Source organism: Suillus plorans (assembly GCF_016647745.1).
Source record: "Suillus plorans strain S12 chromosome Unknown HD556scaffold_57, whole genome shotgun sequence".
Lineage (NCBI taxonomy): Eukaryota > Fungi > Basidiomycota > Agaricomycetes > Boletales > Suillaceae > Suillus > Suillus plorans.
Genome location: NW_024537441.1, coordinates 149,347 through 162,766, shown reverse-complemented (window position 1 = coordinate 162,766; position 13,420 = coordinate 149,347). Strand labels below are relative to the sequence as shown.

General features: G+C 47.2%; 3 protein-coding genes across 3 annotated transcripts; all 3 read left to right on the top strand.

Moving 5' to 3' along the window:
* Positions 1 to 819: 819 nt before the first annotated feature.
* HD556DRAFT_1446836 (uncharacterized protein) lies at positions 820 to 2,107 on the top strand (the record flags this gene model as incomplete). The annotated part of the gene is made up of 3 exons (XM_041307163.1): positions 820 to 891; positions 963 to 1,280; positions 1,331 to 2,107. 3 exons carry the CDS (start codon positions 820 to 822, stop codon positions 2,105 to 2,107), a joined length of 1,167 nt encoding a protein of 388 aa, XP_041156659.1.
* A 2,172-nt stretch (positions 2,108 to 4,279) lies between these two features.
* On the top strand, positions 4,280 to 8,169 carry HD556DRAFT_1396559 (uncharacterized protein; the record flags this gene model as incomplete). Its single annotated transcript, XM_041303704.1, has 14 exons — positions 4,280 to 4,537; positions 4,603 to 4,797; positions 4,853 to 4,967; positions 5,023 to 5,165; positions 5,218 to 5,774; positions 5,829 to 5,855; positions 5,905 to 6,316; positions 6,364 to 6,498; positions 6,548 to 6,735; positions 6,793 to 6,949; positions 6,999 to 7,060; positions 7,114 to 7,508; positions 7,560 to 7,627; positions 7,682 to 8,169. Exons 1-14 carry the CDS (start codon positions 4,414 to 4,416, stop codon positions 8,167 to 8,169), a joined length of 3,066 nt encoding a protein of 1,021 aa, XP_041156658.1. The 5' UTR covers positions 4,280 to 4,413.
* A 1,052-nt stretch (positions 8,170 to 9,221) lies between these two features.
* On the top strand, positions 9,222 to 13,350 carry HD556DRAFT_1446834 (uncharacterized protein; the record flags this gene model as incomplete). The annotated part of the gene is made up of 15 exons (XM_041307162.1): positions 9,222 to 9,345; positions 9,411 to 9,605; positions 9,661 to 9,775; positions 9,837 to 9,979; positions 10,032 to 10,588; positions 10,643 to 10,669; positions 10,722 to 11,133; positions 11,181 to 11,315; positions 11,365 to 11,552; positions 11,612 to 11,768; positions 11,822 to 11,883; positions 11,935 to 12,344; positions 12,403 to 12,470; positions 12,525 to 12,971; positions 13,022 to 13,350. 15 exons carry the CDS (start codon positions 9,222 to 9,224, stop codon positions 13,348 to 13,350), a joined length of 3,369 nt encoding a protein of 1,122 aa, XP_041156657.1.
* Positions 13,351 to 13,420: the final 70 nt, after the last annotated feature.

Below are 13,420 nucleotides of genomic sequence, written 5' to 3'. Positions count from 1 at the left end.
GCACGGTTTGGAAGTTACCAGCTAGAATCTAAAACTTATTCTGCATCCATAGCGAGGCTTTGAAATTTGGTCCACCACAGCAATAGATCAAGCCGACGTAGACGGAACGTCAAACCAACAAAACTGCGCAACCTTGTTAATGACGTAAGCGCACTTGAAACCGGAGAGACGACTCGAACTCACCAAAAATATCGCATAGTATGATCGTACGCCGGTGGGCATGATTAATCTGAAAAGGAGCGTAGGTGCAGTTCTACACAAGGTTCACGCCAGCAGTGAGAATACATGTTTGCAACGTCTGTGTTCAGTCGCCATACTCACACTGCACGTAGTCCACACCACACCACTATGTAGTGCCACACACTGCAGTAGTACCGCTTCGAATCAAAGTTCAAGCTAAATCGGAGTTGATGCAGCGTCACGTGCGTATCATTTTACCGACGTGCTGTTTGTTTACGATAGTACTGCACGAGTTCTAATCTCCGGCGGCTGAACGCTGACGTAGACCTGAATCACAAAGATGCGGTATATGAAAGAACCCCAGGAGTATTACGTCGCAGGTATCTTTTTTCAGCTGTTTTCAATCATAACGTGTACAACAGCAAGGTGACCGAGAAGAGGGTTATGGATGGCAGCCTGGCAGGGGAGGCTGAGTCCAAGAGTGTGAGGATAAATCCGCGAGGCGAGTGACAGCTCGTTTCCCCTCCTTATCCTCTACGCTACCGACCAAGGCATCCCGCACATCCATCCAACTAGAATTATATCAGCAGAGCACCAAGTCTCAACTGAAGCAGTCAGTTACTGATCGAATCAACCATAATGCCAGCGCCAGTAGCGGTGTGCGTTGTTGCAGCTATTGCAGGTGTTGCTGCTGTCATTGCTTTCCATGAGGTGATTTTATATCTATTAAAAACTCCCCGTTCTGACTTCACCCGTTTCCAACCCTCTAATCTACTCTCCAGTTCGTCTTTGAACCCCACATTGCCCCTGCCATTGAGCGTTGGGCAGAGAACTTCCTCGCCAACCGTCGTGCTCGGCGCAGAGATCCTGTTCCTTTGCAATCAACCCGAGGATCTGGGCATGGAGACCCAGGGCCTAGTTGTGCTGATCTGAGGAGAAGGACCCCTGCGGGAGAAGAAGATTCTGTCGAACTACAAGGGTTCGACCTCGATGAATGGCGGAACCAGGTCCATCGCACTACCCCAGGCACCGGTATGAGGCGGAGAGTCGGAGTAATTCCTGACACAGACGAAGGGAGTATATCTAGCACAATGGATGAGGTATGTCTGTCTTCCATCTTCCATCTTACCCTTTGATCAAATATAAACAGTCTTTCTCGTCACTCACGCACACTCCGCTCACACCCACCTATTTCATTTCCAATGTCTCCTCCCCATTCGCAGAAGCTCCCTCTGTTTCCACCTGCACGCCCAGCTGCTCCCACTCCGGTTCCACTCCCCGTACAAATTCTCCCTACTCTACCCGCCCAATTTCTCCGGTTGTGCGCACTCCCATGCGTTCTCACGTACCATCGAGCAGGTCGTCTCTGCAGCACTCGAGCTCAAGCTCGCACATCAGCGTGGATGTGCAGGGCAGGCGTGTGGACATTGACGCTGATGGCGAGCATGTTAACTTTAACAGCAACAGCGGCATCAATGCGAGGATGCACGAGGATATGAGCACAAATACTAGCATCATGGAGTCACTATCAGAACGTTATCCTGCTCCGCCCACTCCCCCTGTCATGCTCTCCCCACCTTCATCGCACACTACCTTCTCCTCCCCAAACACAGACATACTGAGCCTTGGGAGCTATAGCCGCCCCGGCTCTCCACTTGACTTAACCTCCCCGCCTGTTCGTATTAGTGAGGTGCACCTCCCCCCGTCTGCATCCCTCTCAGGTGCTGCGAGCGCACTATCTCCCTTGATGAGTGAGCACGAGTTCATAGTGTTTGGCGAGGCATTAGATCCGAATGGGGTGGAAATCTCGGCTTTACGAAGCGGAAGTGCGCATTTGCATAATCCGTTTAGTGATTTTGACGAGGAGGGTTCCGACAGTGGTAGTGAAGGGAGTTGGAGACGGGTGAGTGTGGCATACCGTAGGTGATGCTTGTTTTGAGGGTGAGTATGTCGTATTATCAGAATGGTGGTGTAGTGTGCGTTGTTCATTTCTCTCTTTCTTTCTACTATCTGATTATCTATTTCATTGTTATCTCATACTCGTTGTTCTGCTGCTCTTTTCCGTCGCATTGTACCTTTGCCCCCTTGTGCTCGTTGTGAACCCAGTCGTGGATTATGCTGCAACCTGTGCACGGTATTCGTGGTATGCAGATTGAATTTAGCTGCATACTAGTACTTGTTGTGCGGACTGGACGTAGATGGTATTCATCTCGCAAGTCGTGCGCTGAACTTACTTGCTGGATCGAAAATCACACGTGACGCGACCTTGAGACCCCTCGGCCCTCGGTTCTTCTTACATCGAGCTATCAGTGTTTCGATACCTGAGTTGTACAGACTGTGTACATGGCCTGTGTTGTTTCCTTCTGGATCAAGATGTTTTAGAGACGCCTGTACAGCACACAAAAACTAACCTCTGAGTTTGTTGCGGGGTGCGTTTTCCCTCCCTCTCGGTTTGCTCCTGACGCTCATCTCATGACACTGAAGGACGTATATGGTGGCTGCGTTTTTCTATGGGCTCGAGTAGAAATGGATAATCGCATCTGGCCGTTCTTCGCCTCGTTCTCCAGCTTGACCAAAAGCTGCAATGAAAAGGAAATTGGGGGACCGCACTTTTCGGATCCGAAAGCCAGAGACGCTCCACGGTGTCAGATGGCTGATGTTTCGATTCATTTGAAGCCAAAGGCATTGATGGATTTATGATTCCCATACTATCATCAGGCTGGTCACACAGACCTGGTACGGTGGTTGTTGGATGATTGGTTGATGCACGAGTAAGTCTTTCATTTCCTCAACTTGATCCGTGTTGCAATCCGGATGTGTTTTGAGCAGTGATAGGAGAACTCAACATATCTTCGACTCTTCTCCTTTGACAAACCTGTTGCTGTAGCAATTCCGTCTGTAGACTGCGACACTGGAAATGACACTGAAAAGTCAGTTATTTAGTATTGGTTGGTAGCGAGTTGAACGACGTGACAGATATCAGCCGGGCTGTCTCAGTATGTATGATATAATTCACGTCAAGATTATCTATGAACATGCTTTTCATGAAGATATAGTCTACATAATTTAAGAAGGTGGGTTATTGCGAGAGCCGCTGGGGGCAGCGAGTTGGTCAGTGGTCACGCACTTGAGTATGTTGTCAATCAATTCCTCTATTCACCCGTCGACGTATTCATTTGTGCGAAGTATCTCGCCGCCTCGAACCCAGCAAAATCAAAGGTACGGAGAAACAGACCATTATGATGGCAATGGTTAGATTTTTGGGATAGTGCGATGCGTTCAAGAAGGGAAGACAGAAATGATGAGGAAGATTCAAGACATTGAAGGGAGAATAGTAGGGTAATGGAGAAGAGGACGTCCAGTGAGTGGGAGAAGGAAGAAGACGGCAAAGGGTAGGGGGCAGGTTGAATATTGAATATTGAATGACGAGCACTTGTCGGAGGCGGGATGATCGATGACGGAGGTAGTACAACTTGAAGTTGTGGAGGGTACATCGAAACATCAACACTTCAAAACAGACTTTATCGGCTATTCACATCATACCTTTATCCCGTACACTACTATTACCTAGGACAGCTCGCGTCTCAACATTTTCCGCTGTTTATTGCAGTATATAAATATATAGACACACACTCTCCAATTGGTTCTCAATTTCACTCTTGTCGTGTGCTTGTCACGGTCTTGTTCGATCTCTCTCCTCGTTTGCGTTGTATCTTGCCCTCGTTCTCATCATGATCATTTGGCAGGAGACTTTGAACATATTATATGAGGTTTCGGATGGGTTCAGTTTTATTTTGATATCTGCAATCAATGTTTGATATATTGAAGTCATACCAGGTCATACAGCGGCAGGTGAGTTTGATCGGTCTCGTAGTCTACCATGACTATGTCACGTCCATGCAATGAGCGGAACTCAATTCTCTTTTCAGTGATACTATGACTTATAACCGCCCTAGACGTCAGTGACGAGGAGCGTGGGTGGGTACTATTGTACAATCCGACTCAGTTCCCGCCGGATTCAGCAGGGGTTTGAACTCGTTTGACTACCCGAATCTGCACCCGAACCTATCTCAAACCGGTCCGGGCAGTCACTTGCTATTGACAAGTTGCAAGCCCTATGGGGATAGGTGGACTGGTGAGCCATCTCATTAAATCAGCTCGTTCTGACATAATTATCACCTCAGTCTCTTCCCTTGAGTTCTTCACGAGCGCTTTCCCTGCTGCGCAGCCTCCATGACTCACACAGAACAAGTCATATCTGACATTACGATTGAACGAACGCAGAAGACATTGGATGATGCCACCTCAAATTTAAACTCGACTTTCGCTAGAAAGCTCGACAAGTGGGATCAGGCAGGTTCGTCATTCATAATCTATCCCAGTAAGCGAGGGTATTATTCAGATTACTATGCTATTTTTCAGAGAACTGCGTCATCCAGACCGCTCAAGAAGTTGGATCGGTGTACGATTTCTATACTCAGAATGCAACCATCAACTCTGCATCTGATGCGATGGTCGCGGACCTATCAAAGAAGAATATGGGCGACTTTCTGGGAGAGGCAAAGAAGGTGATGGAGGCCCTGGATGTTCTGCAACAGGTTCACCCGTTTGTCGGTGGTATGTTATCACTTGTCGATGTGTCTGCCTCAGCTAATATTTGAATAAATTTCAGTGGCTATACTTGCTTTCAAGGCTGTCGTGAATCTCGAACTAACAAGAAGAGAAAACGATCGTAGAGTTGGACTGATGTTAGCTCAAGCATCTGACATGATGACCATGCTCCTCCAGTTCGTGATCCGACACTAGCTTTGAGCTATTTTTACTGACACGATTCTATGATAGACTTAAGGACACCAGAGATCCTGCCATAGTGGGGTCTCATGGCAACATTCGGGGGCGATTGGATCGTGTCCTGGATGGCATCAAGCAAGACATCGAAGATTGCGGAAATGCCATCGACAAATACTACAAGTCAAAATTCATGGGTTAGTTTTCCTCATATCCTTAGGCGTTTCATATAGAGAATCACATTCCCAGTGAAATTCTTCAGATCCTCCCATTGGGCAAGCGAATTCCTCAGAGTTTGCAGCAGCTTTTCCCAACGTACGCAGGACCTCCAGCTCGCCTTAAATATCAGAATTACGTTGAGAGTTGATATTGCCATTGATAAGCTAGACAAGCTGATCCGGACGCAAACCGAACGCGAAGCAAGATTCGAGAAAGAGGTGCAAATGCGTGGTGGAAGAGAGAAATGTTTGGAAAGCGAAGATAAACTAGCAGAGCTACTGAAAATCGCCGATCCACGGGAAGGGCGTCCACAGAATAAAGCGTATGCTGATGCGCCTACCAAAGATGTCAACAAGCCTACTTCAAAGACCGCTTCTGCGAACGGATCGGTTGGCGAGCAGTCCCGCCTTGATGCATCGCTGCTTCATGAACTACGTGCTCCGTTACGCAACTTACTTGACGAGAATCGCACGCTCTTCATGTTTAAGCTTGATGCACAGACATCTGACATCAAAGATGCTATCAAGGATTCTGAAACGCGCATTATGTGGGCCTTCAACAGTAGATTTCGACGGATCAAGGATCCGGTAAGGATTAAGGAATTCGACTTTATGCATCACTGACTTGGTCAATTTCATTAGCACCTACGATATATTTGGAAAGAGATGGTATGTTTTTGTGCAGGCGTGATCGAAGCGCATACTTATCATCGTCAAGAAATGGACAACAAGTGTCAAGACACTATACTTCATTGCAGAACTCTATGATTATTACGTGAACCGTTTTTCCCGTCTCCGTCATAATACTCCACCCCCAGAAGCAGATTCAGAGGCTTCATCGTTGGTGCTGCGAGTGCCATCTCCAACTCCCACTGTCTCCGTCATGTCCGATTCAGAAGGAGAAGACCGCGAGCTTCCAGCAGCCGATCCTTCATACCAAGAACTTCCTACTGTCGATCCTGCAGACAAATGGTGCTTGAAATATTTGTCCGTCTTCTACGTTCCAAGTTTATCCGAAGGCTTCGACGGCGATGCGAATGGCTTGGTTAGTATAAGGGAAGTGAATGCTTTTACGTCCGCAATGCCTTTGGGTTGGACTCTGCCGCAAGCACTTGCATACTGGGCTGCAGGTAAGAAGTTTTATCGTCAGTTCGAGCCAGTGCTTATGTCGGTGGAGGTTGGAGAGTGGACAGCCAGTACTATCATGCACGAATCGAGGAGGTCTTGAACAGCATGGTTTACGCGCAAGCAGATGTACTTCCAGAAAACAGGAGGTGCATTGCCACATACTTGAACTCATATGTCATCGATGGTGCGTCGCTCTGCCCATCTTTTGACGAGGACATTTACACAGCAGACAGATATCAAAAGGCTCGTCCGTTCTATTGCAGAGCTTGGATTGGAGGATTCGGACTTGGATCTCGCGCAATTGACTGCTCGGCGTCGCGAGGCTCAAGAAGAGACATTAGCGGATAAGCTCAAGATTGTTAAGTACGAAATCGATTCCAAAGATTCTATCAAGCTTTTTGGATCTGGTCGCATCGAAAATGTGGGTTGCTGACTCGGTGGTTGTACTGAATGCTTACACGAGTCACTGCTTGTTCAGTTCTTGCTGCCTTTGCTTTACCTCGTAATCAGGAGGCATTTACAGATCATGAAACTTGCTGCCACAGTGATTCTAGTCGAGAGAGAGCTTGAATCTTCAACTCAAACGATAGAAAATATTTTGGAAGGGGTGTCTCTGCGCGTGGACCAACTGGCAGGTGCGTTTCTAAGCTATATCATGGTGTGCTATCTCTTCCACCATCACAGAATCATTTCGTCAACAAGGTAATGATCCAAAAGCGAGATTCACGTGGTATGCGCATGGTTTGGTACGTAGAAACAGCAACTTTATATTGGTTTCCGGTCTGATACCTCATAATAGTACAACTCTTGGCATAGTCCAGAATTAACCACAGATGACACCGAATACTGGGAAACTCACGATTTTGGGCTTGATGTCAGTAAGCTTGAGATCGATTCAACAGCATTGAAGCTCGGTCCTTTCAGTCTGAAAGAGGACAATGAGGGGATAGGAAGACTTGTCAAGCTCGTCGCATTTAGTCCCGTTCAGCAGCCTGAAGCTACCATGGACGAATATATCCGTTTGCGGTGCATGAATGACTTGTCCAATACGTGGGGCTACCCTTACGATATTCCGCCTTACTTATCGTTGGTCGACAAAGAAAGGCTCGATATTCTGTCCCAAGAGTTACCGCCCACAGATGTCGAACGCTGGGATTCATTCGCTGAACTTCAGATGCGTAGACAGTTGTTCCAGTGAGTCCGTCTTCTGTCTATTTTATCATTCTTTAAATATTTGTATTTCAGGTGTCAGTGCGACGCATGTCATTACCTTGTTAGTGATATCCTTCACCGTTGTATAGATTGCGAGTCCAGTGAGTATTACGGAGATAACCCTTTCGTGTAAGGGGGCTAATCTTTTTACATAGATGACTATGATGTGTGTGCAGATTGCGAATCTCAGCCGGTCTCAGATCACAAATACCCGTCCGACCACAAATCGACACACAACATGCTTGTCTTCCGCATGTCGATACCTCATGGTCGCTACAGCAGAATCCGGTGGTATGCCAGGAATTTCTTATCCACTTGCGTGCCCGCTGTAGCACCACTAGAAGCACCATTTGCTGTGCGAGAAGACGAATCTCAGACGCAATCAGATGAGCCTGAACTTGCGCATCCGATAGAAGCTACTCGAGCAGACGATTCTTCCACCTCTGTTGATTTGCAGGAAGGTGATGAGAAGCTGAACGGGAACCCGGGAGTAGTATCTCAGGGGGAAATACCTAAACCCTCAACCGCGAATGGGGATCTACATACTTGTACTGAATGCGGTGTCAAGATCAAGGGCATTTTTTATGTATGCCTTACCTGCGCAGGTCAGATTTCCATATCTCTAACGGGGCACATAGCTTAACAATTATCACAGAACTCTATTCCGCCATTGCCCTATGCGGTGATTGTGCATTTCGTGATGTGTTCAACGTGACCACGAATCATCACCCTTACAAACACTGGCTGGTCAAGATTAAAGACCGGGTTCAAGATATAAGCATCGAAACATCAGACGAACCTTTGGCCAACGTGGACGAATCTACTTCGCTTTCCTTACGAGTCGATAAGCTGGCTGCAATGGTGGAATCTCGTTTCGTAGAACTGGATCTCCGGCTTAGTACACTTGTCACACAGGTTGAATACCTTGTGCATAGTATGGCTGCATCGACAGGAAAAGCAGAGCTTCCCTCTGAATCCGTCACTGATTGATTGGTTCATAAATTGGCAGACTGTTGTATTTCTAGTATAGATCGATCTATACCAAAGTGTTATATGTATACGCGCGTCCTTCGTACATGTGAAATAAACATGTCTGTAATTGGCTTTCATTCAAGTGCGGAAGAGTATATCTCTCTCCTCGTGTGTGTTGCATCTTGCCCTCGTCCTCAACATGATCATTTGGCGGGAGACTTTGAACAGATCATATGAGGTTTCGGATGGATTCACTTTTATTTTGATATTGTGATATATTGAAGTCATAGTACCCGGGCCAGGTCATACAGCAGCAGCAGGTGAGTTTGAATCTGATCGATCTCGTAGTCTACCAAGACTATGTCGCGTCCATGAAATAAGCGGAACTCAATTCTCTTTTCAGTGATACTGGCTGGTATGACTTATAACGTCAGTGACGAGGAGTGTAGGTGGGTACTACAGTACTCAGTTCCCGCCGGATTCAGCAGGGGTTCGAACTCGTTTGACTACCCCGAACCTGCATCCGAAACTATCTCAAACCGTTCGGGCAGTTCAGCACCGCACGGTCCGCACCCCGGCAACTTTACTGTCACTGACAAGTCGCAAGCCCTATGGGGATAAATCACGATCGACTGGTAAGCCATCTCGTTAATCAGCTCGTTCTGACAGAATTATCACCTCAGTCTCTTCCCTTGAGTTCTTCACGAGTGCTGCGCAGTCTCCATGGCTCACACAGAAAAATTCATATCTGACATTACTATTGAACGGACGCAGAAGGCATTGGATGATGCCACCTCGAGTTTAAACTCGACCTTCGCTAGAAAGCTCGACAAGTGGGATCAGGCAGGTTCGTCATTCACAATCCATCCCAGTAAGCCAGGGTGCTATTTAGATTACTATGCTCTTCTTCAGAGGACTGCGTCGTCCAGACTGCTCAAGAAGTTGGATCGGTGTACGATTTCTGTACTCAGAATGCAACCATCAACTCTGCATCTGATGCGATGGTTGCGGACATATCAAAGAAGAATATGGGCGACTTTCTTGGAGAGGCGAAGAAGGTGATGGAGGCCCTGGATGTTCTGCAACAGGTTCACCCGTTTGTCGGTGGTGTGTTATCACTTGTCGATGTTTCTGCCTCAGGTAATGTTTGGATGAATTTCAGTGGCTATACTCGCTTTCAAGGCCATCGTGAATCTTGAGCTAACAAGAAGAGAAAACGATCGTAGAGTTGGACTGATGTTATCTCAAGCATCTGACATGATGACCATGCTCCTCCAGTTCGTGATCCGACGCTAGCTTTGAACGATTCTTACTGACTCTATTCTATGTCTATGATAGACTTAAGGACACCAGAGATCCTGCCATCGTGGGACCTCACGGCAACATTCGGGGGCGATTGGATCGTGTCCTGGATGGTATCAAGCAAGATATCCAAGATTGCGGAAACGCCATTGACAAATACTACAAGTCAAAGTTCATGGGTTAGTTTTCTTCATATTCATGGGTGCTTCGTATAGAGAACCACATTTCTAGTGAAATTATTCAGATCCTCCCATTGGGCGAGCGAATTCCTGAGAGTTTGCACCAGCTTTTCCCAGCGTACGCAGGACCTCCAGCTCGCCTTAAATATCAGAACAACGTTGAGGGTTGATATTGCCATTGATAAACTAGACAAGCTGATCCGGACGCAAACCGATCGCGAAGCAAGATTCGAGAAAGAAGTGCAGATGCGCGGTGGAAGAGAGAAATGTTTGGAAAGCGAAGACAAAATGGCGGAGCTACTGAAAATCGCCGAGCAACAGGAAGGGCGTCCACAGAACAAAGCACGCGCCGATGTTCCTACCAAAGATGTCAACAAGCCTACTTCAAAGACCGCTTCTGCGAACGGATCGGTCGGCAAGCAGTCCCACCTTGATGCATCACTGCTTCATGAACTGCATACTCCGTTGCGCAACCTACTCGATGAGAATCGCGCGCTCTTCATGTTCAAGCTTGATGCACAGACATCCGACATCAAAGATGCCATCAAAGATTCCGAAACGCGCATTATGTGGGCCTTTAACAGCAGATTTCGACGGGTCAAGGATCCAGTAAGGATTGAAAAACTCAACCTTATGCATCATTAATTCGTTCAATTTCATCAGCACCTCCGATATATCTGGAAAGAGATGGTATGTCTTTGTGCAGGCATGATGATCGAAGCGAATACTTATCATCACCGAGAAATGGACAACAAGCGTCAAGACATTGTACTTCATTGCGGAACTCCATGATTATTACGTGAACCGTTTCTCCCGCCTCCGTCACGATGCTCCACTCCCAGAAGCACCATCGGATATTTCGTCATTGGTACTGCGAGTCCCGTCTCCAACTCCCTCTGTCTCTGTCATGTCCGATTCAGAAGGAGAAGACCGCGAGTTTGCAGCAGCCGATCCTTCGTACCAAAAACTTCCTAATGTCGACCCTGCAGACAAATGGTGCTTGAAATATCTGTCCGTCTTCTACATTCCAGGTTTATCCGAAGGCTTCGACGGCGATGCGAATGGCTTGGTCAGTATAAGGGAAGTGAATGCTTTTACATCTGCAATGCCTTTGGGCTGGACTCTGCCGCAAGCACTTGCATACTGGGCTGCAGGTAAGAAGTTTCATCGTCAGGTTGAGCCAGTGCTTACGTCAGTGAAGGCTGGAGGGTGGATAGCCAATACTATCATGCACGAATTGAACAGGTCTTGAACAGCATGGTTTATGCACAAGCAGATGTACTTCCAGAAAACAGGGGGTGTATTGTCACATACTTGAACTCATATGTCATCGATGGTGCGTCGCTCTGCCCATCTTTTGACGAGGATATTTACACAGCAGCCAGATATCAAAAGGCTCGTCCGTTCTATTGCAGAGCTTGGATCGGAGGATTCGGACTTGGATCTCGCGCAATTGACTGCTCGGCGTCGCGAGGCTCAAGAGGCGACATTGATGGACAAGCTCAACATCGTCAAGTATGAAATCGACTCCAGAGATTCCATCAAACTTTTCGGATCTGGTCGCATCGAGAATGTGGGTTATTGACTCAGTGATTGCGCTGAATGCTCACACACGTCATTGTGCTTGTTCAGTTCTTGCTGCCTTTGCTTTACCTCGTAATCAGGAGGCATTTACAGATCATGAAACTTGCTACCACAGTGATTCTAGTCGAGAGAGAGCTTGAATCTGCAACTCAAACGATAGAAAATATCTTGGATGGGGTATCTCTGCGCGTGGACCAACTGGCAGGTGCGTTTCTAAGCTAGTATGTCATGATGAGCTATCTCCTTCCACCATCACAGAATCGTTTCGTCAGCAGGGTAATGATCCAAAAGCAAGATTCACATGGTATGCGCATGGCTTGGTATGTGTAGACAGCAACTTTGTATCAATTCGGTCTAATATCTCATAATAGTACAACTTTTGGTACAGTCCAGAATTGGCCACAGATGACGCCGAATACTGGGGAAACCATAACTTTGGACTTGATGACAACAAGCTGGAGATCGAGATCGATTCATCAGCATTGAAGCTGGGTCCTTTCAATCTGGCAGAGGACAGTGAAGGGATAGGAAGGCCTGTCAAGCTCGTCGCATTCAGTCCTGTTCAGCAGCCTGAAGGCACCATGCATGAATACATCCGTTTGCGGTGCATGAATGTCCTGTCGAACATGATCAATATGTGGGACTGCCCTCACGGTGTCCCGCCTTACATATCGTTGACAGACAAAGAGAGGTTCGATGTCTTGTCCCAGGAGCAACCACCTACAGACGTCGAGCGCTGGGATTCATTTGCTGAGCTTCAGATACGTAGACGAATATTCGAGTGAGCCCATCTTCTGTCTATTTATCATTCTCTAAACATCTGCCTTTGCGATTTTCAGCTGTCAGTGCGATGCATGCGATTACCTTATCGGCGATGTCCTTCACCTTTGTATAGACTGCGAGTGCGGTGAGGGTCACAGAGACATTTCTTTCGTGCAAGACAACTAATGTTTTTACACAGATGACTATGATTTGTGTGCGGATTGCGAATCTCAGCCGGTCTCAGATCATAAATATCCATCCGACCACAAGTCAACTCACAACATGCTTGTCTTCCGCATGTCGGTACCTGATGGTCGCTACAGCAGAATCCGATGGCGTGCCAGGAATTCCTTATCCACTTACGTGCCCGCTCCAGCACCACTAGAAGCACCATTGACTGTGCGAGAAGACGAATCTCAAACGCAATCAGATGAGCCTGAACTTGCGCATCCGACAGAAGCCACTCAAGCAAATGATTTTCCCACCTGTGTCGATTTGCGGGAAGGTGATGAAAAGCTCAATGGGAACACAGGAGTAGCATTCGAGAGGATACCTGGAACCTCAGCCACGAACGAGGATGCCTATTCTTGTGCTGAATGCGGCGTTAAGATGAACGGCATTTTTTATGTATGCATTACCTGCGCAGGTCAGATTTCCATATCTCTGACGGGGCACAAAGCTTAACAATTATCACAGAACGCAAATCCCCCATTGCCCTATGCAGTGATTGTACATTTCACGATGTGTTCAACGTGGTCACGAATCACCACCCTTACAAACACTGGCTGATCAAGATTAAAGACCGGGTTCAAGATACAGGCATCGGAGTATCAGACGAACCTTTGGCTAACGTCAACGAGACTACTTCGTTTTCCTTACGAGACGATAAGTTGGCTGCGATGGTGGAATCTCGCTTCGTAGAACAGGATCTCCGACTTAGTGCACTTGTGACACAGGTTGAACAGCTCGTGCATAGCATAGCTGCGTTGACGGGAAAATTTCCCTCTGAGTCCGTCACTGTTTGATTGGCTCATAATTTGACAGATTGTTGTATTTGATTCTTGCTGTCTCAGGGACCTTGTACTACTAGTATAG